This window comes from Pantherophis guttatus, chromosome 1 (assembly GCF_059756535.1).
Source record: "Pantherophis guttatus breed Tessera chromosome 1, ASM5975653v1, whole genome shotgun sequence".
Taxonomy (NCBI): Eukaryota; Metazoa; Chordata; class Lepidosauria; order Squamata; family Colubridae; genus Pantherophis; species Pantherophis guttatus.
In genome coordinates this window covers 41,643,717-41,668,956 of record NC_142063.1, presented here as the reverse complement: position 1 = coordinate 41,668,956, position 25,240 = coordinate 41,643,717, and the positions used below count along the sequence as shown (strand labels likewise).

At 44.1% G+C, this 25,240-nt stretch overlaps 1 protein-coding gene across 3 annotated transcripts in view; it reads right to left on the bottom strand.

Moving 5' to 3' along the window:
* The window catches only part of CCDC85C (coiled-coil domain containing 85C), a 174,529-nt gene that overhangs the window by 48,365 nt on the left and 100,924 nt on the right, over window positions 1-25,240 (bottom strand). For all 3 annotated transcript variants that reach the window (XM_034418450.3, XM_034418452.3, XM_034418451.3), the window contains exon 3: window positions 7,445-7,521. In XM_034418450.3, coding sequence (XP_034274341.2) covers window positions 7,445-7,521 — 77 coding nt within the window. The remainder of the gene's footprint in view (window positions 1-7,444; window positions 7,522-25,240) is intronic.

The window sequence follows — 25,240 nt, the reverse complement described above, 5'->3', positions numbered from 1 at the left end:
GATATCTATCACTGGGTTGATAACCACTAAATATTTCTTTGCTCAGGAAAGACATAATTGAAGCCTAAGGCTTTTTAAAAATGTAATTATGTCAAAACAAAGGAATTTTAAAAATGCTTAATTCCAAGTCTTTTTAAGTCATCTGAGAGCCCTTGGGGCTGAAGGCTGGGGCTAAGAACTCTAAACAAGCAAGCAAGCAGCTCATAAAGCATAGCTTGTACAGTTCATGAACATTTGGATGCTGAATACATGTACGCTTTTGCATGTCTATGTTTGTGCATTGTTGTGTGTGAGAGATATGCACAAACACGCCCAAAACACTTCAACATTTTCTAACAAAATAACTCAAATTATAACTTATTATTTTTTTGAGTCCAAGAAGTTGAATGTAGAGAACGGTACTCTTAATGTGATGAGTCATTCACTCTCAAGTTCAGAAACAGACTTGTGATGTTGTACACTGAAATAATAGCAATTTCCACCCCCACAAACAGGAGGAGACTTTGGGAAATAAAGAGAGGTTTGCGCTGTTATGTTACTTATGGGAGAGGCACGCACAGTCCCTTAAGGAAATAATTGGCACATTTGCAAACCTAACAAGCACCAACTAGAAAAGGGTACATGGGGGAGGAAGGGAGGGGATTAATATTTATTGCTAATGAGAGGTCTGTGTTAAGGAACATAGAAGTGGGAACCACAAGTGGCTGCTAATATAGCAGGACAAAAAAAGGATGCTGTTATTGCAAAGACAGAAGGAAATGTTTTCCTCCTTTTTAAAGCTGGCAAATATAAGAATTAACAAAGCCTCAAATGTTTTTTCTTACAAATTCACAGACAGCCCAGGTGACTAAATATTTAAAATCACATATTAAAGTTTGAAAGGAAACTATCCCTGCTTCTCATCTTAATGCAAGATTTATCTTCAACTTGCCATTTTATGAAGATAATCTTCTTCATGCATCTGGTGAAACAAACCGAGCCCGTAAAAGGCTAGCTAGCCTTTAAACTCTTATAAGATTTTTGGCTGTATAAGACTCAGCTGCATGAATGACTGCAATGCTCATCCTGAAAACATGTCCTGGCTCACATTAGTACCACTATGGGAGAGTTAACAACATGTGATGGATAGCAGATGTAAATCTAAATCCCAGTACCAGCACACAGATCTGTTGAAAGTACCTTGGGAAATGGCATGAGAAGTTATGTGAAGCTTTTATGGAAATCATGCCATGAACTCGGTGAAAAGCATCCCTTCAGTTTTCAGTCTTGCTGACTTGCTCCTGAAATGCATGCCCAATTGAAATCAGAGCTTTTTTTCCCCCTGGGTTTGGAACAACCAATGAATAGGATGGGTCCAGTATGTCGATTTTGCTCTGGTATCTTATAGCTGATTCCATGCAAAAAACAAGATCAAAGTCAGCCCCCCTGAACCACATCTAAAGGTCTTAACCTTTATTCCAGTGGTAAACTAGAGACTGTGCAGGGCAGACATTTCCATTTCACAACTGAAGCAAAACGGATATGGAGAAATCCTTTTTTTAATAGTGCTAGAAGGACAGATGGTTATTCAAAATGCTAGACTTTCAGTGGGGGAGGGGAAAGGGGGAGGGGTACTAAATGCTTTAATTTAATCTGCATAATTTATACCCAGTCTGCCGGAAGGTTGAACCTGGGACTTTCTGCATGCAAGTTGCATGCTTGCTTTTTCATTCAGCTCTGTCCCTTTCCCTGTTAAGACTTCCAGAGAGACGGAAAGGCTGGGCCTAAGTAACAGCTTGTAAGGTGGGAGCTAAAGGTAACAAGAGGAAAAAGTCACACAGAATGACATACATTTTAAAATTCTACAGAGTTTGCTATGACTCATTTCTTTTCAGAACTGAACATGACAAACCACTGAGGCGAATGATTAGCACAAGGCTATTTTTAGAAGTTCTCCTGTTCAGAACTGAATGGCACAGATCAAACTACGCAAGCAGTTGCTTTTTGGTAATGAGCGTACAGCCAGTTTTCATGGAAACATGTGGAATATTTGTTGCAGCGAAGCATCATTGTGCAAAAGCTCTACCTTTGGCTTTGATTTTCATAAACCATTAAAGAGCCTGGATAGCTCTGCAGACTAAGCACTGTAATTTAACACCAGCTGTCTGCAATTAAAGTAAGGTCGAATCTTGCCAGGCTCAAGATTGACTCAGCCTTCCATCCTTTCTAAGGTAGGTAAATTGAGGACCCAGTTTGTGAGGGCAATAAGCTGACTTTGTATAAAATATACAAAAGTATGAAGGCTATTGCTTAACGCACTGTAAGCCGCCCTGAGTCTCCGGAGAAGGGCGGCATATAAATCAAATTAGAAAAAAAAAATCATCTCAGTGTCAGAATTTTTAGTCTTGTGTGATTAAACAATTTGACATTTCTCCTCCTATGACCTGCATATCTACAACAGACTATCCTGCTCGTAAGAAGCCCTATCCCAAAAGTTAACTATATGGAGATGAGTCAAGTTGCTTTCCACCCTTCTGAGCACTGTCTTTTAAAAGCCACCTTTGGAGGTTTCCATTTGGTTTTGTTTGGTTCAAGGAAACAAGTCGATACAAATATGAATTGTGAACTCTCCTTCAAAGCTTGAAACGCTAAGAGAGCCAAGAGTTGAAAAGAAGTCTGATCCCTGTATCTTTTATCCTTCCATGATGACATTTTATCTGTATTTGGAAAGTTGATTGCTTCCTGGTGGAGAACTGTGTTGACAAGACCCTGAAAGTGATGAAATCAGAGGTACTAAGCATCCGACAATGCCTTGCATTAAGAGATTAGCAAATCACTAGTGATTATGGAAGTCTACCTGGCATCCTTCCAAGGGCTAAACTGAAGAAGCAAACAGTATACTTGACTCTATACTAGTCAAGTAATTCCAAGTAATTTGATCTTTTGGCTGCAAACTACATTGCAAGCTTTTTGTTTTAAAGATCTCTGTTATACAGAATCCTCAGGATACAGAGATTCTCTACTAGTGGATATCTCTCTCAGGAAACATATTATTTGACCTGCTCATAGGCTGCTCCATAATGTATTAAGCCCTCCTTTGTATCTCCTTCCACTCACCATCCCCACCTGAAAAAGCGGAATATTTCTAAATGAGCTCCCATGCCTCCAGACGTCTCTTGTAATCTTTCAACACATACAGACAGAACGTTGGTCATGTGAATAAAAAGGACATTTGCCAGAACCTCCTCTGGTTTCCTTTTGTGTTGTTACAGATACTCTTGATATATATCTGTCAATTTTTTTTTTAAGATCTCCCCCTTACACATGCAGACTAACAAGCAAACTCTTTCATTTTTAGACTTGACTTATTCATTTTTTCCCCACTATTCAATTATTTCTTTTATTGGTTCAAAAAATGTCAATAATTACATGATTCTAAATACTACAAAATGAAAACCTATGCAGGTGTAGCACCAGCAGTGGTATTATAATACTGTTTAGTTATCCAGCCATATAACTATATGCAAGAAATAATCTGGATCTCTGCAGTTAGCACAGAAAGTTGCCTCAGAGCAAGTCTGGTCAGTTGACTTTTGATCACAGATCTGTGACCAGTGTCTTTCCCAGAGTCTCTTCTAGAGGAACTTCCCATAATTTAATAATTGATTTTAATTAATAGACATGTGAGAGGCTGAATTAATTTGTATCCCGCCTTTATTATTTTTAAAATAACTTAAGGCAGAAAACATATCCTACACACCTTTGTCCTCCAATTTTTCCCCCCATAACAACAAACCTATGAGGTGGATTGAATTAAGTGGTCTTGTTGGTCATTAAATGGACAGAGTCCCAAATAAGGAGCATGGAGTGCCTCGAGAGGATGGAAGAGACCCTGGGTAGTCCATAGAGACCACACATCATTCTCTCTCCATTCAGGAGCTGAAAATCCTACTGTCAAAATCTAAGCAGGATATTCAGCCCCTGAACAGCTGAGAATTGCTCCTTATCAGGGCAGAATATACCAGGTCACCTACTCTTCGGACTTAGATGACTACAATTGAGCAGCAAAAATCCAGATAACCATTAAAGAGAAACAATGAGCTGCAGAAAGTTCTAATTTGAAGCTGCTGACTTGCTGCCATCCCTACTACTGTAAATCTAAACTGGTAGCTCCTACCCTATGGGAGGCACCCCTCATTTGGCCAACACTAATTCTTGCTTTTTCACCTAGTCATAGTTCTTAGCCTAAAGTTCTTATTAAGCAACTATAGCACAAAAGCCCTGATTTACTTTAGTAACTGCCATGGTTCTAACAATAGAGGGCACAATATTCCATAAATTCCATAAATGTGTTTTAAGAATGGTTTTTTCCTTTTCTTCTCCCACAATTTCCTGCTAATTTTTCAGAGGGATGCCAAAATCCCAGTACTAAAGCAATGCATATAAACTGAAGCAAAATTATTTTCATTGTTACTGTTCTTATTTATTTCGATTTATATTCATTCACTTTATATAGCCACCCATCTCACTTTTATGTGATTCTAGGTGGCTTACAGTATTATACATAAAATACACAATATAGTACAAGAAATGAAGATAAAACACGTGGCTGCCAGGTATTATTCAACTAATCATCCACAAAGCCAAGAGATGGGCTTTATCCCACATGCAGGGCCCCGGGTTATTCTTCTGTATCTGATGCTTAGAGTCAGTCAAAATGGCATCACTATGCACAAAAGAGAAATATTAGATGCTTGAGAGGAAACCTCAAGCTTTGCAGAAGTACAAGAAGAGTAAACAGCAGCAAACTAAAAGGGAGAGAGTACAGAAATAGATCAGAGACATCTGAGCAAGCTTAGGGGCCACAGAATTTTCACTGACAATTGTGGAGAGGAATCAGAAAACTGGGGAGTAAACAAGAAAGGAGCAAAAAGGCTGCAATCTTCAATAGAACATTTTGTACTACAACATTTTGATATAGGTTGATACAGGTCTCATTTCTTGTTCTTTGTACATTGCTATCTACTCTTTTCTTTCACAATGCCCTGTAAAATGCAGGTTTAAATGGACTTAGGGCCAAACAGCTTCCAGTCTAAGCACTAGAGAATTCCTCAGTCCGAGATAATAATAATAAGATAGAACAAGTACTGAGGAATTCAGGAAAATCTACAAGATCAAATAATTTTTCATTCAAACTCTTGCTAAATCTGAGGTCCAGCTGCTAAGCAAAAATCTTAGCCTACTAAAAAATACATATTCCCATGTGGTTGGGTATTTTTGTGAAAAACCTATTACTTATTGTTGTATCTTGTTCTCTTCCTTTTGTAACTCATGTAAGTTAGGAAAACATAGGCCGAAGAGTACATTGAACTGGAAGCCAGTTACAACAACCCAATCCATGCTTCCAGACAAACCTATTTATTCAACTCTATTTTAAAAAACACTTTCCTTGCTCAAAAAGAAAAAAAGGCAGTTTGAAGAAATAACGAATAGAGCACAAAACATTCAAATATAATGTTGCTCCTTAAAAATCATATGCATTTCAACAGAAATTATGAAATGCTTACATATGTATCTTTCCCAGATTGGCGCTTAAGGTGCTAGACTAGGAGTAGAGACTCAAGTTCAAGTCTACCATCAGTATGGAAGCTCACTTTGAACCAATCATTCTCTTTCAGCCAAAAGTACCTCACAGGGTTGTTATTGTGGAATATAAATAGGAAGATACTGTATGTACACTGCCTTGAGATTCTGAATCAAAAGAAGGCTGAAAATCAAATGTATAGATGTATACTACTATATTTATCTTTACCTCAGTAAGTTCCGTTCAACTGAGAGGGACTGGATTAAAACAATGCACTAAAACAAACCTAAAGAAGCCATGTTATAATTTAGCCTGTTATGTGAATCTAGGTTCTGAGAAATTATGCATAAAAAATAAACAGAACATATAAGTTCCAATAACATTTGCATTTTGACCTTCATTTAAAACCACAAGGTTCTTCCCCTTAAATTTTATATTAGATCTTGAACTTATGATATTTATATCTGGTTTATAACTTCATTATATCAGGGTTTTTCTGAACAAAGTTTATTTAATAAACCATAATTAGCTGAATGTGCAAAGCATATTACACTGAAACCAATAAATATTACAGCTTAGCATGATTTGGGAACTCAGTCTTCATCTCTAAGTGTCAATTCTATACTTACTAAAAAGCTAGTGTTTACAGTAAGTGGAAAGGAAACATCCATATGAAAGATTTCAAATTTAAGCTCGTGTCCTACTGCATATTGACTATATCCTGATGAATATTTAGTAAACAACATTTCCTTTAATCCAAAGACCTGCTGTTCAGAGTAGGTGATATAGGACTGTTATGTTCCAATGGCCTAATATATGGCAGAATCATTAATTTTTGGGACCACAATCCAGGTTTAAAAAAAGACAGTAATTTTCATAATTCATAATTTTCTATAATGCTACTGAGAATGAGTTTAATAGCTGAAAAGAAAAATTACTTGGGAGGATGAGGGAATTTAAATGGGAAGAAACTTTTAGAGTGGTAGCTGCAAAAGGAACTAAACTTTTAATACTGTAGCTATATGAAGTTACCCTGGGAGTGAAATTAGGCCAGGTTGGGAGTGGCCAACCTGACCTAAATTATGCCAAAAAAGGAAAGTAATGCCCCTTTAACAGCATGTTCTGTAACTTTAAATATCTCCAAAGCAATTTATCTTTAAATAAAGTTATTAAATTTGGCATAATATAAAAATCAGCAGGAGTAAGCAACATGTAAGCTTCAATTTTAGAAAATACTCTTAGAACTCTTAGAAAAAATTATCTTAGAATTTGTTCAATGTGGAACATAATGAAGAGAAAGAGTTAACTTGCACCCCCCTCCATGAATTACTATTTATATCCTGGGGGATGGGGACTTGGTTTTAAACCTGAGGTTGTTGCAAACAGCATCTTTGATGACAAATATGCATGGCTAAGTCTGCAATCTCAGAATCTGAGGGAGTCTCCCAAAATTCAACACTCCCCACAATCTTGATATGCACAATTAGATGGGGGAGGGGAGGGAAATCCCAGAAAGCAACTTTTTATCTTTGGAAAAGTTCCCTTTAACAAAATTTAACAGGAACATTTTGAAATAGATACCACCTTCCTAGAAATTTGCTCAGCACACTTTTCCACCAAAGCAGAAAGCATATTCTTTTATTCTTCCAATAAAAGTTTCTTGTTTATTTATATGTCACTATTTATTTATTAAATGTGTACAATATACTGCCCAAATGTTTAACAAAATTTTTAAAAAAATGGTCCTATTTCAGTCCTACCATTACTGGTAGAAGATTAGTGTTCTTCTTAATTCTCAGGGTCAGTTTGATCCATTGCTAAGGACAAAAACATGGTTATTTATTAAACAACTAGTAGTAGGGAACATGAAGAGCCACCTACCTGAGAGAGAAGTTTGTTATCATCCTCTAGCAGTTTGACTTTTGTTTCAAGTTGTCTGATGTAGTTGGAAGATGAATCTTTAAAGAAGAAAGGGAGGGGAGAGAGAGATTAATCTTCAGAAGAGATGGTACTTTAAAGTCAGGCAAGATAGCTTCACTGCTAAATTTAGGATTTTCTCATGAAAAGCACAACACCTGCAAGATCAGTGAAGGTGTTTCTCAGATTGAATTTAAAGACTTTAAAAAAAAAAAGAAGGGGGTCACAAAAACACAGAATTGAAAAAAGCCTGCGGTAACCCAAAGTTTGCATTTGCCACAACAGAGTTGTGAGAAATAGTGAGGTTCAGTTCAGTAATTTGAAAACAACAGCTGAAGACAAGACACACATACTTTGTGTAAAACAATATATCCAGAAAAGAGTAGAAAATGCTGGGGTATCAAAATTAAAGCTATTTATTTATTAGATTTGTGTGCCGCCCATCTCATCTAGATCTGTAGGAGATAAAAAGGACTGCATAGAACCAAAGGGTCCAGTTTATGGCTATATTAACACTGGAGGTGAGACTTCATTGAAGAAATTATTAGTTTGAAATGCTGACCAATTGCATTATTAGCTTTAGCAATTTTCATCACAATATAAGATGTAGCCATAGGTCCTAATCTGACTGCCAAATATACCATAATCAAAACTCAAAACACCCATGTGTTTTTTTCTATTTCTTCCTTTTTCTTGAGTTCTTTTTAAACCCTCCTTAACAATTTATTTGATTCATTCCACATTCTTTGGTTCCCAAACAATAAGGTAGACGACTTCAAAGTGAATCCTAATGTTCTCCTTGAAAATGGTAGGTATATGCTTAAGATCATATCATGGCTTTCTTCTTCCACTTTAGTTTAATTAGCTTAATCTAGAAATCATTGGACTGGCTAAAATTGACAAGGCAGTTTCCTGCTTCATTTCAGTTTCCTAGACAGTATAATAATCATTTTCCCCTTAATATTTCCAACTTTGGAATTCCAGTCTCCAACTACAAGCAGCATACTTTGCTTCCATATTCTGTCGATTTCAATCTGAATTTGAAGATAAAACTCAATCTCCTCTTCTTCAGTATCAGTCCTTAGAACAGAAACCTAGATAATTGTCATATTATTCTGAATCCTAATTGATATTGTCATTGGTTGCATTGTAGTCAAGTACAATTCTTGTTATAGTGTTCCTAGCTATGAAGCCATTTTCAAACTTCTTTTGCTTTGTGCATTCAGCAAATTTTGCATAATTTGAAAAATTGCTTTTAGCACTAACAGTATTGGTTTTATTCAGTTCTGTCCTTATTTATTCTGAATGACTTTTGCTATGCTCAATAAATATATATTTTATCAGATATTTTAAGCATTTAAAAAATAATAGCCATATTCATCATGAAAAATATACATCCCAAATCATCTTTTAAAAAGTTATACACTTTTAGGAAGAAAACAGAACATTTCCTATTTTTTAAAATACTAAAATCATTGCATACTGATAACTACAAGAACGTTTTCCATCTGCATTTACAGATGTACCAAAATATTTCTAGCTGCCAATTAGGCAAAGAACAGCTCAGCAGCTCCAATAATGGGATTTACAAGAGTTACACTCAATCAAACCACTGCCTTGAGACCTTAATCTTCATTTAAATGAAAGAACTATTTAGATCTTTGCATTCTCTCCCATAAGGGAAAGCAAAACACTTGTTGTGACATTCAATTTCACTTAGGCGTGTTATGTCAGTATAGGATGGCAGGGAAGGAAAACTGAATGAATTATGCTACTGCCAATGCAAATTGCCTGGAAAAAAAAAAGTGACCTGGTGCCCTTTATCTGCTTCTCTTCAAGATTAATCTCCAACATCTTGTCAGCATTGTTCATCTGCTACAAATGGTGAATGCATAAAACAGGTGGGAGGGAGGGAGGAAATTCTACAATTTAAAAAAAACAAAAACCTTGATATCTACCGTCACAGTGACCTCATTCACACACTGAATAGAGCCATAGTTAATTTCATCACTGTTTCATAAGTAAACCATAATTGGCTTCATTCACATAACACTGCCAACTCATGTTACAGATTTCAAACAATTAAGCAGGGTTCCTGCACATTTAAGTTAAAATTAAGCCGTTTTAGTTCTAGATCCAGTCCGTACATATGTTGTATTATAGAAATAGGTGCAAAAGCACTCCTCACCTAATGGTCATTCATTCCATGACTGTTCGAAATTACAAAAACAATTTTAAAAAATGGTTAGTTATGGCTGGTCCTCAAAGCTGCATTGCAGCACTCCCACAGTCACATTATCAATATTTGGGCACTTGGCAGCCAGCGCTGATGTTATTACCTAGTCAGGTAATTAAATATCTGCAAGCAAACAACCAAGCTCAGAGAGAATCAAGAGCTCTACAGATACAAATTATGGTAAGCATTAATATAACAGAAAGAAGCATTTGGAATTATAATTATGTGGCTATGATAAAAAAAAAAACAATTGTGTCTTATTATTGTGAATTTTTCAAGGGGACGCAGTGGCTCAGTGGCTAAGATGCTGAACTTGTCAATCAGATAGGTCGGCAGTTTGGCGATTTAAATCCCTAGCATTGCTTCTGCCTAGGAGCTTCTGCCTAGCAACCTAGCACTTTGAAAGCATGTAAAAATGCAAGTAGAAAAATAGGGACACCTTGGTGGGAAGATAACAGTGTTCCGTGCGCCTTCGGCATTTAGACATGCCGGCCATATGACCATGGAATTGTCATTAGACAGTGCTGGCTCTTCAGCTTGGAAACAGAGACAAGTACTGCCCCCTAGAGTCAGGAACGACTAGCTTATATGTGCGAGAGGAACCTTTACCTTTACTTATTGTGAATTTATTCTGAATTATTATAATGTAAAAGTCTATAAAAGGGCTTTTGCATTTATTTATCCCATTCATTTTTTTCCCAGGCAAAAGAGGCCGAAACAGGTCCAGAACAATGAGATAACATTTGGAAGCAGTTCGGCAGACATGTGATTAATTTACTGGAATATAAAATGGAGTAGGTGGTTTTAAGCTTCCTGTAGAGTTGATTTCCTGGTCTTGACTTCTTAGTGAAGCTGATAGTATGAGTCAATTCACAGGTAACTGGACTGGACTGGAAACAAGCCAAAAACATTACCTCCACAAAGAGTTTATATTCAAGCAGTGGCTTGGTAACCACAGAGTTTGCCAGAACAATAGGGGTATGTATATATAAAATGGCACCCAGGAAATTGAGCTGGCTGTCAGAGGAGAAATGGAATATTTGTCCCTAACTCAGCTTAGAAAGCAACACATTTCACAGAAATGCAGAGCACGGAACTCTCCATCCTTTTTCAAGCCCCCAGGAGGCCACTAAATAGTTTGCAGGCTAATAGCTTTTGTGAGTTTATTTACAAGCTTAGAGGAAACTAAAGTCCCAAATACAATGTCAATTCTAATGAAAGAAATACATAGTAGAAATAATGAGGAAATAGGTAGAAAGCAGAGCGTACACCAGGCATCCTCAAACTACGGCCCGCGGGACGAATATGGCCCGCCAACGCAATCTATCCAGCCCGCGCACAGTGGTGATTAAGCCCCGCCCTGCCCTTCCCAGCCGTTGCCCTTAACTTCAGTCACCCCAACACGCGTTTCCAGTGTGCGCTTCTCTGTCCCAAAGTAGGACTGAGTGAATGGAAGGGAGCGGGGGGGGGAGGAGGAAAGGTAGGAGGGAAGGAGAATCCCGGCTGGGTTTCCTTTGATGTGGGGCGGTGGGGGGGGGGGGAAGACCCAATATCCCCTCCATGCTTGCCCACTGCTCTCGCAGTGCCTTGCACAGCAGAGATAGAGAGGGAGAGGGGAGAGACAGATTTGGTCTCTCATTCCCTGTCTCTGTGTCTTCTCACTCAGAAAGCCCTGCGTGCTTTCCTTGGGGCTTTGTGCTACCCGTTTTTCTTTCTTCCTTTTGGAAATCTGGGATTGCTGAGAAATGAGTGGCAGAGGCTTCCCTCCTCCTCCTCCTTCTCCTCCTCCTCCTCTCATGCACACCCTCCTGGCCCCACCACAGCGGCCAGGGGGTCATGAAAGGAGGAGGGGGAGGAGGGAATCCTTCACAGCTCATTCCTCAGCAAGCCCGGATCTCCAAAAGGAAGAAAGAAAAACGGGTAGCGAAAAGCCCCAAGGAAAGCACGCAGAGCTTTCCTGGAGAGTAAGAAGAGACACAGAGACAGGGAATGAGAGAGAGCAACACACACACACACACACACACACACACACACACACAGAGACAGAGAGAGACAGAGACAGAGACAGAGACAGAGAGAGAGAGACAGAGAGAGAGACAGAGAGACAGAGAGAAGAGACAGGGAGAAAGAAGAGAGAGAAAGAGAGAGAGAGAAAGATAAGGGAGAGAGGGGGGAGGGAGAGAGAGAGGGAGAGAGAGAAAGAGAGAGATGGGAGGGAGGGAGGGAGGGTGGGAAGGAGAAAGAGATGGGAGGGAGGGAGAGGGAGACAGAGAGAAAAATATGAGAGAAAGAGAGATGAGAGGGAGTGTTTAAGGTTGCAGATGCCTGAGCCAGGAGAAGGGACAATAAGAAGCAATGGAATCTTTCTCTTCAAGTCTTTAAAGAACAAACAGATTTGCTTCCTGTTTCAGAATCAGTGAGTTCATATTACGAGGAAGGGGTTTATATGAGGACTGTGCTAATCACGAAGTCTTTCAGCTTTCAATAAAATAAAAAATGCCACTAAACTCCTTCTGAAATAAGGTGATCCAGTCTATGTCTCACTCAAGATCAGGATTTTTATGGGCTTTGCTGTGGGAGGTTTTATCTCCACTCCCTTCCCAGGTATTTGAATATCTGCAATGATGCAATCTTACCCAGGTTTTTATATGAATAATTCAGTCCTGCAAATGCTTTTATAGAAGCTGCTTTAGCTTTTGGGTCCTTCTGAATATTTTTGCCTTAGATCCTGATGAAAGCAGTTCACGAAAGATGACTCTGGGTGGCACACAACAGTGAGATAAAACTATATAAAAACTATAGATATAAAATGTAAAAATCCATATCAAAAAATAAATTGGCCACACCTACCCAGTCACATGATCATCTAGCCACACCCACCCAGCCGGTCCGGCCCCCCAACAGTCTGAGGGACCATGAATTGGCCCCGTTTAAGAAGTTTGAGGACCCCTGGTGTACACCATAATTTATTCCTGTGTCTTGCCACACAGCAATCAATTTTTGGAAGTCAAATTGAAAAACCATTATAATGTCTATAAGAGTTTTAGTTCTGGCAGAAAATTTTTGGTCATAAGTTCAAACCTGGTTTCCTTTCACATTTCTCTGATCTCATTAATTACATGTATTTAGTTTATTTGTACAGATTTTTTTTGTATTTTTTGCGCTCCTTCAGGTCAATATTGACTCCTGGCAACTGCCTAGACAAGTCCCTACAGGTTTTTTTGGCAAGATTTCAGAAGTGGTTTGCACTGCTTTCTTCCTAGGGTTAGAGAAAATGAGGTGGTCCAAAGGCACCCAGCTGGCTTTGTGCCTAAGGCAAGACTAGAATGCACAGTCACCCAGTTTCTAGCCTGGTGCCTTAACCAATACACCAAACTGGCTCTCATTTATACAGCTTACAAAGATCAAAATCATTCAGGCAATGGTATCCCCTGTGGCATTCTATAGAAATGAAAGTTGGAAAGCAGCAGGACAGAAAATGTATTGATATTTTTCAATTTTGGTGTTGGAGAAAATATCTGGGCATAGTCAAGAAAACAAATAAATGACTCACAGAGCGAATCAACTCAGAGTTTTCACTTGAGGCACAAATAACAAGGGTCAAATTATCATACTTCTGCACATTTTATTTGACACCTTTAGTGCTGGGAATGGTGGAAGAAAAGAGAAGAGGATGATCAACAGCAAAATGAATGGATTCAATGATAGTACTGATGGGTGCATTTCTAGAAGAGCCAGATTGGTGATAAATGAGTGCATTTCTGGAAGAGCCAGATCGATGATAAATCAAAAATAAATGAATGTCTATCAGTAATATATAGAATGTCCACAGCCAAAATTACAGAATGTTTTGAAAGCCTCAAAGAACTGCCATAACCTATGACACTAATTCTGTGCTTAATTACTGTCATAAGTTGGAGACAAAAGCTACACAGGTACTTCTTGACTTATGATCATTCAGTCAGTGACAGTGCTGAAAAAAGTAACTTACAACCAGTCCTCACACTTATGATGACTGCAGCATCCCTAAAGTCATGAGAACATGACTCAGTTGCTTGGCAACCAGCATCTATTTATTATGGTTGCAGTTTCTGAGGACATGCAAAGTCTATGGGGTAAGGGTTATTTGTTTAGATGAATCACAAATTGGAATTAAGATTGCCAGGAGAAATATCAACAACCTCAGATATGCAGATGATACCACTCTAATGGCAGAAAGTGAAGAGGAACTAAAGGACCACTTGACACGGGTGAAGAAGGAGAGTGCAAAAGTTGGCTTGAAACTCAACATTAAGAAAACTAAGATTCCTAGGGTGGGAAGGTACCTTGGAGGTCATAGTATCATTTTGTAGCATTTTGATCTTCTGCGCATGCTCCAAGATGGCAGTGACCAAGTGAGCTCCGTTTCGGGGATGGGAGAGTTGCTGGTCGTCAGGGCTTTTGGGAGTCTCCTTGAACATCTCCGGCTCCAGTCCCAGTGAGGGGAGTATCCGCCCTGCCTGTCAAGGGCTTTTTTGCCCTCCGGAATATCAGGGCAGGGCTGGACGGCACCGCAGGAGATGGGGCGATGGGCCTGGCTGCGGCAACTGTTTCCGGCCTTTTGGCGTCGGAAGGAAGTGGAGGCCAAGGCATCCGGCGGCAGTCGGCGTTTGTGCGGCGGAGGCTTGGAAGTGCCCCCCCTGCTCCCCACAGCCCTCTGGACCCCTGGGATGCTCTTTTCTGACATTTTTGGGGGCTCCGGTGTGCCTGGGAGCTTGGGGTGCCTGGTTGCGGGCTGGGGACGGCAGCGGAGGCGGCGGTGGCGGAGGCAATGACTGACACGGACCGGCCGGCCAGAGAAGCGGCCAGAGAAACGGCCTGGCAGCAGGTTGATGGGGGAGAAGCAGACAGCCTCACCCTTAGGACTACCATCTGGCTCATAGTAGATTTTTACCGTGATGGGGTGTCTGAGATCAGAGCTGTGACTGGGGGTTGTGGAGATTTGGGGTTGGAGAGGCGGGAGGCTGACCATGGTTTGGTTGTTGGTCGCCTCGGGTGGCCTCTCCTCCCCCCCTTCCCCCAGGTATGGGTCTGTGTTGGCCTTATGGCCATCCACCCCTGGATTGGGCTCTCCTGTTTCGCTACTCCTACGTTCACCTCAAGGAAGATCTTGTGCCCGTGGGTCATTATCATCTTTATTAACATCTTTACTATTACCATCGTCATTAACATCTACACTTTGGACACTCTGGACCCCTTACTATGCTCCACTCACGCCCTCGCTGGTAGGAGAGACTGAGCACCATTTAAGAGAGCTGAGGGATTTTCCACATCCCAACGGAGAGGATAGAACATTGTTCCCATTAACTTTCGTAATGGGACCGGCTGTCATGAGAGGATGGTTGGCCATTAGCCTCCATTGGAGAAAAAGAACATTGGACCTTCTCTCTGTTGTGAGAGGACAGCGGAGTCCAGCCCTATAAATGGATATTTTGTGACCTTTTATGCTCAGTTATCCTTTGGCCTATGATAGATTCCCTGACTGGCCTTTCTTTTCCCATCTTTGGTTCGGTTGATGCTTCAAAAAGCCGACCTTCTTGCGCTGCGAGACTCCCCCCTCTCACAGGTTTGGCCCTCCACTCTATCGAGGGCCTACCTTAATGACGGGCTTTGGAACCCCAAGAGGTGGCATGGTGCGAGAAGGGGGTTGAGGGGTTTTTTAGCTAAATTTTTAATCAAAATTTTAAGGGGACCCGGGAGGAAGGGAGGGGGTTGTAAAAGTGGACCCGGGGGGGTTCAGATAGCAACTGAGCAGGGTGATGGGTCGATTGGCTGCAACGGAGGGGTCGTGAAAGGAAATTTAACCGGGGAGCAGGGGGACGATAGGAAGGGCTGTGTAATTGAAATAATGAGTGGGAGGGGCAGGTATGACGTGCGCAGAGGGCCATATCATGTGCTGGGGGTGCGCACACGCTGTTTACGAGCAATTACGCACCCCGGCCCCCAATGCTCGACTGGGTTGTGCAGAGTCTCAGGCCCAGGGTCCGCAGCTGATGTTGTGTAATGCCAGGTCGGTCGTTAATAAAGCCCCCCTCATTTGTGATCTTATTTTAGAGGGGGGTGCGGACCTGGCAGGTATTACGGAGACCTGGTTGGGCCAAGAGGGGGGGGTTCCCCTCGTTGAGATGTGCCCACCAGGTTTCCGTGCATTTCATCAGCCAAGGGCCCAGGGGAGGGGTGGGGCAGTGGCGGTAATTATTAGGGAGAGTCTTTGTCCGAGGGAGACCACTGTTCCTCAGATAGCCGGATGTGAGTCCCTCTTTGTGAAGTGGGGCTGTGGGGTGCAGATGGGTTTGCTGACTACATACCTGGCTCCCTGCCACATGGCAGCGACCCTGCCCAAGCTACTTGACGTCATTGCCGGGGTGGCGGTTGATACCCCCAGACTTATTGTCATGGGGGATTTCAACCTTCCGTCTGCGGGTGAGGCGTCAGAGGTGGCTCGGGAGTTCATGGCTTCCATGACGGCCATGGACCTGACACAGTTAGTTCAAGGCCCGACTCACATAGGGGGACACACTCTGGACCTGATTTTTGTCTCTGGTCAGTGGTTGAATGATCTTGGTAGAGGGGACCTAGACATCAAACCCTTGTCATGGATAGATCATTCGCTCCTCCACTTAGACTTTCTTACCTCCTTCCCCCGCCGCAGGGAGACGGAATCGACCAAATGGTTCCGTCCCAGGCGCCTGATGGACCCTGAAAGGTTCCTGAAGAGCTGGTGGCCGCCTGGGAGAGTGCAGCCGCCGGAGCTTTGGACCGCATCGTGCCTTTGCGGCCTCTGACCCGATGCTGATCTCAATTGGCTCCTTGGTTCTCTGAGGAGCTGAGAGAGATGAAGCATCGGAAAAGACGCCTAGAGAGCATTTGGAGGACTAGTCAATCCGATTCCGACCGGACACAGGTGAGGTCTTATATCAAGACCTACCTAGCGGCGATAAAAGCGGCGAAATCTAACCATTTTTCCGCTCTTATCGCATCTGCAGAGAACCGCCCAGCCGCCCTGTTTAGGGTGACCCACTCCCTTCTTCAGGGGGGAGTGCGGGAAGATCCCTTGCAGGGCCCTGCTGAGGATTTTGTGCAATTCCTGCATGATAAAGTCGCTTGGATTCGGGATGGCTTGGACTCCGATTGGATGAGTCCAGGGGAGGAGACAGGGGCAGGTCTTGAGAATATTATCTGGGAGGAGTTTGATCCTGTGGCTCCCGAGGATGTGGACAGGGTTCTGGGTAGGATTAGTGCTGCCACATGTTTATTGGACCCGTGTCCCTCCTGGTTGGTACTGGCCTCCCGGGAGGTTAGACGAGGCTGGCTCCAGGGGATTATAACTGCTTCTCTGAGTGAGGACGCCTTTCCCGCCGCCTTGAAAGAGGCGGTGGTGAGGCCCCTCCTCAAGAAGCCTTCCCTGGACCCGGCTGAATTAGCTAACTACCGTCCGGTCTCCAACCTTCGCTTTGTGGCGAAGGTTGTCGAGAGTGTGGTGGCACGACAACTGCCCAGGCGCCTGGATGAAGCTATCTATCTAGACCCATGCCAGTCGGGCTTCAGGCAGGGGCACAGCACAGAAACGGCATTGGTCGCGTTGGTGGATGATCTCTGGAGGGCTCGGGACAGGGGTTGCTCCTCTGTCCTAGTCCTATTAGATCTCTCAGCGGCTTTTGATACCATCGACCATGGTATCATGCTGCAGCGGTTGAGAGGGTTAGGAATAGGGGGCACCGTTCTGCGGTGGGTCTCCTCCTTCCTCTCCGACCGCTCGCAGTTCGTGTTGGCAGGGGGGCAGAGGTCGACCTCGAGGCGTCTCGCATGGGGAGTGCCACAAGGGTCGGTCCTCTCGCCCCTTCTGTTCAACATTTATGTGAAGCCGCTGGGTGAGATCATCCGTGGTTTTGGGGTGAAGTGTCATCTGTACGCTGATGATACTCAGCTGTACATCTCCACCCCAGACCACCCCAACGATGCCCTTGAAGTGAAATAAGGAAGGCTGAGTGCCAAAGAATTGAGGCCTTTGAACTATGGTGCTGGAGAAGACTCCTGAGAGTCCCTTGGATTGCAAGGCGATCAAACCCGTCAGTCCTAGAACAGATCAACCCTGACTGTTCTTTAGAAGGCCAGATCCTGAAGATGAAATTCAAATGCTTTGGCCACCTAATGACAAGGAAGGACTCACTGGAGAAAAGCCTAATGCTGGGAACGATTGAGGGCAAAAGAAGAAGGAAACGACAGAGAATGAGGTGGCTGGATGGAGTCACTGACGCCATGGGCGTGAGCTTAAATTGACTCTGTGGGATGGTAGAGGACAGGAAGGCCTGGAGGGTCGTGATGGATCAGATATGACTTCCCGACTAACAACAACAAATGGTGATTTACTTAACGACCATGACAAATAAGGTTGTAAAATTGGATATGGTCACATGATGGTTTATTAAATGATCACATCATTTATTGATGGAAACTCCGGTCCTAATTGTGGTTGTAATTGGAGGACAATCCCTGTACATGCTTTTTTTGTTTTTGTCCTCTCATTATTTTGTCAACATTTTTGTGATTATTAATGTATTTCATAGAAAACAGCCTGCAGCTGTCTTTATTGTTAGAGTCCTTTTTGTTGTTTCTGTTTTTTACAGAATTGGTAGACTTCAAGAATGGATAAATCCCATCATTCCCCAGCATTGCTCACTGTGGCTGAAACTGTTGAGAATCAGGGTTCTATTCCTGGCTTATTGGCTAGATGGTAGCAGAAGGATTATTTTCACTGCTACAAGGTATTTTGTGTGATCACATAGAGTTTAGGAACTTGGAAGTTACATTCATACACTGAAAAGCAAAATATAATGACTACTTCAGTTTCTAGCTGCTGGCTTAGAAAATCCTTGGCTATTGTTTTTATTTCCCTATCCTGAGCATCTGGAAAGCTAATTTCTGCTTGCGGGATTGGAATTAAACTCATTAAAGATACTTTGTAATTACCATAAATGTATGCCCATTTTAAAATATTCCATCTGTTGTGGTGTATAGTTTGACCTCATTTTACTCTAGTTTTTTTTTTCTTTTTCAGCTAACAAGTTATCTTCTAATTATTACTATAGGTAAAGCATAGAGTTATAAATTGTAGTACATCTGTTTATTTTTAATGATGGGGAAATCTAAAGCACTAGAAAGGCTCAGGAAGTATCCAGCTCATGAGATTGAACAAACATCATCCATTCTTGAAAACAAACAAACCTTTTCTTCTCATCCCTGCCACCCCTGGTAGTCTAACCACCTCTGAGCAATCTTCTCAAGCATAGTCCCTTCCCTCTTCTTTACTGCAGCTGCCTCTCTTTTTTTTGCCCTTACTACAATGAAAACACAAAGCAAGAAAGCGGTAGGCTATGGTACAATAAAATGCCCTCCCACTTTGCTTCACGGAATAGAGATCAGCTATTACAAATAGGACATGTCTACCTCTTCAGGCCAGGCAGATAAGGGGTTCGATAAGCTACTAATGTTCCCTTGGAATTAGGTTTATGATAGAGTGCTTCTGAAAATATTACAAGAGGCAGATTTACTCCTAGTCTTCCTTATTACTTGCTCTTCACAAACATTCTACCCAGTCAAGTTAATGAGCTAAACTTAATACAGAGCATGTCTCATGCATGTATATATGCCCAACCCTACCAATCAAACCACTGTATTTTGGCAAACTCTGCTCTAGGGAACTGGCTACTTCAAAAAACACAAACTTCTAATCCATAAATTCTGTACAGGTAATCCTCGGCTTATGACCACAATTGAGCGCAAGCTTTTATTTTATTTATTTATTTATTTATTTTATTAGATTTCTATACCGCCCTACTCCTGAAGGACTCAGGGCGGTGCACAGCCAAACAATAAAAACACATACATACAAAATTTAAAAATAGAATAAAATCAAATTAAATAATTTTGGCCCCAACAAATTTAAAACCCCAAACTTTTAAAACCAATTTAAAATTGAATATATAAAATACTAAAAGATATTTAAAATTTTAAAAATCTTTTATAAAAGAGGGGAAAATTAGGCCAGGCCTAATTTTAGTTGTTAAATGAGACATTTGTTGAGCTTCGTCCCCGTTTTACGACTTTTCTTGCCACAGTTGTTAAGTGAATCACTGCAGTTAATATGTTAGTAACCTGGTTGTTAAGTGAATCTGGCTTTCCCATTGGCTCTGCTTGTCAGGAGGTCAAAAAAAGTGATCATGTGACCTTGGGATACAGTACAGTCATAAATATGAACCAGTTGCCAAGCCTCTGAATTTTGATCACATGATCATGGGGATGCTATGGTCATAACTAGCTATTTAGCTGCGCATGTCCAAGATGGCCGCTCCCTGCTGAGCGGCGGTGATACCTGGGGGAGATTCCCCGGCTTTTGGGGGTTTTCGGGGGCCGGACCAGCTAATTTTGCCCCATGTCTGGCGAGGGGAGCTTCCCACCAATCGGATGCTGTCTTTTTGAGAGCTGGCAGCTTTCCAGAACGCGATGGTCGGGAGGAGACGGAGGCGGCTGCGCTGCAGTTTTACGAGCAGGGAGAGCGGCTTCGGCGTCTCCCCGCAGCTGCCGGACCGGTGGAGTGGGCGGTGGCGGCGTCGGCGATGCAGTTTCTCCCCGGAGCTCCGAGGGGACGGCAGGGGCTTCCCAGCGATGGATGGAGATTTTTTCAAGAGCTGGGATCGTCGGGCTGGCACTTGCTACAATACTGGGACGAGCGGCTGTGAGGGATGGCACCAGAGGGGGCGAAAAGGAGGAGGAACTTGCTCGGGAGCGCGAGGAGCCTCTGACCACAATATACTAGTAATGTCAGTTTCTTTGGAACTGCTATTACAACTTAGATGGGAGGCTTACTTGGAGGGGGCCTCTTCCTGGCTCTCCCAGAGGTTTCCCCCCCCTCCCTTATGTGGATGGGGGCGAGCTAAAAACATTGCTGGTTCTGATGGTTGGAAAAGACCTGAGGCCAAGCTCTTATGCCCCACGTGGTTTGTTAGCCTCTGTGAGGCCACTTATTATCTGGAGGTTCCTCTGAACAATAGGATGATATTTGCCTCCCATGGACATCAACAGCCCCCTGATTTGCCTCCTGATTCGTGAGTGAGATATCTCAGATTTCAAGCCTTGTATGGAGCCGGACGATGACTGCGGTTTTTGGCCCTTCCCAGCTTTCGTGAGAGGGCAGCTGGTGTTAACATCTGGCCTCAAAGTGGCTTAAGACTCCATCCACTGCTGTGAGAGAGCAGTGGGATTTATTGGATTTATTGACTTTATTGACTTGGAATTGACTGAATGTCCCTCCCCAGACCTTGGACTATCTGGATTACCCCCAGGCCATGGACTATCTGGATTACCCCCAGGCCGTGGACTTCCCCCAGCTTAATTAATTAACTGATTGATTAGATGTATTCACCAACAGAACTTCTTATTCTGCGAGACTCCCCCCTCTCGCAGGTGTGGCCCTCTACTTTATCAAGGGACTACCTTTATGATGGGCTTTGGCACCCCGAGAGGTGGCATGCTGCAAAAAGGGGATTGAGGGGTTTTTTAGGGAAACTTTTTGATAGATTTTTAAGGGATTTTAAGGGGTGGGAGGGTTGTGTGGGTTTGGGGGTTAACCCACGGGGGGAGGGGTCCGGCCCAGCTATTAGTGGGGCCACGGAGGGTGCAGATTCCGGGGGTAAGGGGGACATTAGAGTCCATTCTGTCGAGGGCTTTTCTATCAATGTGTTGAGTGGGAGGGGCAGATACGGCGGGAGCAGGGGGCCGCATCATATGGTGGGGGCGCGCACTCGCTATCTTCGAGTGGTGGTGCGCCCCGGTCCCCATAGCCCTTCTCGTATCCCAGGCTGTTCAGACTCTCAGGGCCCGAGCCTTCGGCTGCTGTCGTGCAATGCCAGGTCCGTGGTAAATAAAGCCCCCCTCATTTGCGATCTTATTCAGGAGGGGGGAGCGGACCTGGCAGGTATTACGGAGACCTGGTTGGGCCATGAGGGGGGGGTTCCCCTCGTGGATATGTGCCCACCAGGTTTCCGAGCATTCCATCAGCCGAGAGCTCAGGGCAGGGGTGGGGGGGTGGCGGTTATTATAAAGGAAAGTCTTGATCCGAGGGAGACCACTGTTCCACAGATAGCCGGATGTGAGTCCCTTTTTGTGAGATGGGGTCGTGGAGTACAGATGGGCTTGTTGATCACGTACCTGGCTCCCTGCCGCGTGGCAACGGCCCTGCTTGAGCTGCTCAACGTCATAGCTGAGGTGGCGGTTGGTACCCCCAGACTTCTAGTCATGGGGGATTTCAACCTGCCATCTGTCGGCGAAACGTCTGAGGTGGCTCGGGAGTTCATGGCTTCCATGACGGCCATGGACCTTACTCAGTTAATTCATGACCCCACTCACATGGGTGGACACACTCTGGACTTAGTTTTTGTCTCTGGTCAGTGGTCGAGTGGCCTTGATACAGGGGATATAGTCATTGAACCCTTGTCATGGTCTGACCACTCGCTCCTTCGACTGGACTTTCTAACCGCTGCACCCCGCCGCAGGGAGGCGGGACCGACCAGGTGGTTCCGCCCCAGGCGCCTGATGGACCCTGATAGGTTCCAGATGGAGCTTGGGCCATTTCCTGAGACTCTGACTCACGACTCGGCTGAGGACCTGGTGGCCGCCTGGGATAGTGCGGCTGCCGGGGCCTTGGACCGTGTCGTGCCTTTGCGGCCTCTGACCCGGCACCGAACTCACCTAGCTCCTTGGTTCTCCGAGGAGCTTAGGGAGATGAAGCGCCGGAAAAGACACCTGGAGAGTAGTTGGAGGACCAGCCGCTCCGAATCCGACCGAACACTGGTGAGGTCTCATATTAAGACCTACCTAGTGGCAATAAAAGCGGCAAAATCTAGCTATTTTGCCGCTCTTATCGCGTCATCAGATAATCACCCGGCCGCCCTGTTTAGGGTGACCCGCTCCCTCCTCCATCTGGAAGCGCGGGATGACCCCTTGCAGGGCCGAGCTGAGGACTTTGTGCAGTATCTGTATGACAAAATCGCTCAGATTCGGGAAGGGCTGGCCTCTGACTGGGTATGTCCGGATGGGATGACTGAGGCAGGTCTTGAGAGTGTTATCTGGGGGGAGTTCGATCCTGTGGCTCCCGAGGACATGGACAGGGTCCTGGGACGGCTGAATGCGACCACATGTTTATTGGACCCATGTCCCTCCTGGTTGGTACTGGCTTCCCGGGAGGTGACACGAGGCTGGCTCCAGAAGATTGTTAACGCTTCTTTGAGTGAGGGGGTCCTGCCGGCCGCTTTGAAAGAAGCGGTTGTGAGGCCCCTCCTCAAGAAGCCCTCTCTGGATCCGGCTGTTTTGGCTAACTATCGTCCAGTCTCCAACCTTCGCTTTGTTGCGAAGGTTGTTGAGAGTGTGGTAGCACAACAGCTTCCCCGGTACCTGGATGAAACTGTCTATCTAGACCCGCTCCAGTCCGGCTTCCGACCTGGGCACAGCACGGAAACGGCATTGATCGCGTTGGTGGATGATCTCTGGAGGGCTCGGGATAGGGGTTGCTCCTCTATCCTGGTCCTGTTAGACCTCTCAGCGGCTTTTGATACCATCGACCATGGTATCATGTTGCACCGGTTGGCGGGGTTGGGGGTGGGGGGCACCGTTCTGCGGTGGTTCTCCTCCTACCTCTCTGACCGGTCGCAATCTGTGTTGATGGGGGGGGCAGCGGTCGACCCCGAGGCACCTTGCTTGTGAGGTGCCACAAGGGTCGGTCCTCTCGCCCCTTCTGTTCAACATTTATGTAAAGCCACTGGGTGAGATCATCCGTGGCTTCGGGGTGGAGTTCCATCAGTACGCTGATGACACCCAGCTGTACATCTCCACCCCAGGCCACCCCAACGATGCCCTTGAAGTGATGTCCCAGTGCCTGGAGGCCGTGCGGGCCTGGATGGGGAGAAACAGGCTCCGACTCAACCCCTCCAAGACCGAGTGGCTGTGGCTTCCAGCGTCCCGATATAGCCAGCTGACGCCATCGCTGGCTATTGGGGGCGAATCACTCGCCCCCACGGAGAGGGCTCGCAACTTGGGCGTCCTCCTGGACGCACGGCTGTCTTTAGAAGACCATTTGACGGCCGTGGCCAGGGGGGCTTTTTATCAGGTTCGCCTGATATGCCAGTTGCGCCCCTTTCTAGATCGGGACTCTCTACGCACAGTCACTCAGGCACTAGTCACTTCCCGCCTGGACTACTGCAATGCTCTCTACATGGGGCTCCCCCTGGGGTGCACCCGGAGGCTCCAGCTGGTCCAGAATGCGGCCGCGCGGGGGATTATGGGGGCGACGAGGCGCTCCCATGTGACACCTCTCCTGCGCGAGCTGCACTGGCTCCCGGTAGTCTTCCGGGTGCGCTTCAAGGTGTTGGTGACCACCTTTAAAGCGCTCCATGGCTTAGGGCCGGGGTACTTACGAGACCGCCTACTGCCACCAATAGCCTCCCACCGGCCAGTACGCTCGCACAGAGTGGGCCTCCTCAGGGTGCCGTCCACCAGACAATGTCGGCTGGCGACCCCCAGGGGGAGAGCCTTCTCTGTGACGGCGCCCACCCTCTGGAATAACCTTCCCCCGGAGTTACGTATAATAACAGACCTCCGGATTTTTCGTCGGGCCCTGAAAACTTATTTATTTCAACTAGCTGGGCTGGCTTGAGCTAAATTTTAAATTGGTTTTAAATTGGGTTGTTTTTAATTTACGGCCAGAATATCTAATTATTTTAATACTGTTTTTTAAATTTTGTATGCTTTGTTTTTACTTAGGCTGTGCACCGCCCTGAGTCCTATTTGGAGAAGGGCGGTATAGAAATTTAAACAAATAAATAAATTAAATAAATAAACTGTGAAAAACAGCCATAAGTCACATTTTTCAGTGCTGTTGTAAGTTTGAACGGTCACTAAATGAACTGTTGTAAATTGAGGACTTAACTGTATACGAAGTGTCTTGGCTTCTTTCTTTCAAATTTTACTTTTTTCTATCTTGATTTTTTCTTATATTATCCTTATATTGTCTTACAAAGAGCCAGTCTCCTAGACTGGTGAAGTTGCTGATCAGTGAGATGCAGGCCTTCCTTAGGCATGAAAGCTGGCTGGGTGACTTTAGGTCAGTCACTTGCTCTCTCTCTCAGCCCAACTCACTACACAAGGTTCTTGTTGTGGGAAAAACAGGAGGCAGAATTATCAAGAATGTTCACCATCTTGAGTACATATACATAATGATTTAGAATTTTTTCCTACCCTTACATAGAAAGATTAAAAAAACTAATAATAATAATGTACTCAACTTCTGCAAAAAATCGCACAAAATTATAAACAATGACATAACCAGTCACCAGTCACTGGAAGGATTGCAGGGTGGCTAAAAGGGCAGAGATGAGGGGATTGGATAAGCAGATGAGGGGATTTGAAGGGGAGACAGTCCCTTTCTTTCAAAG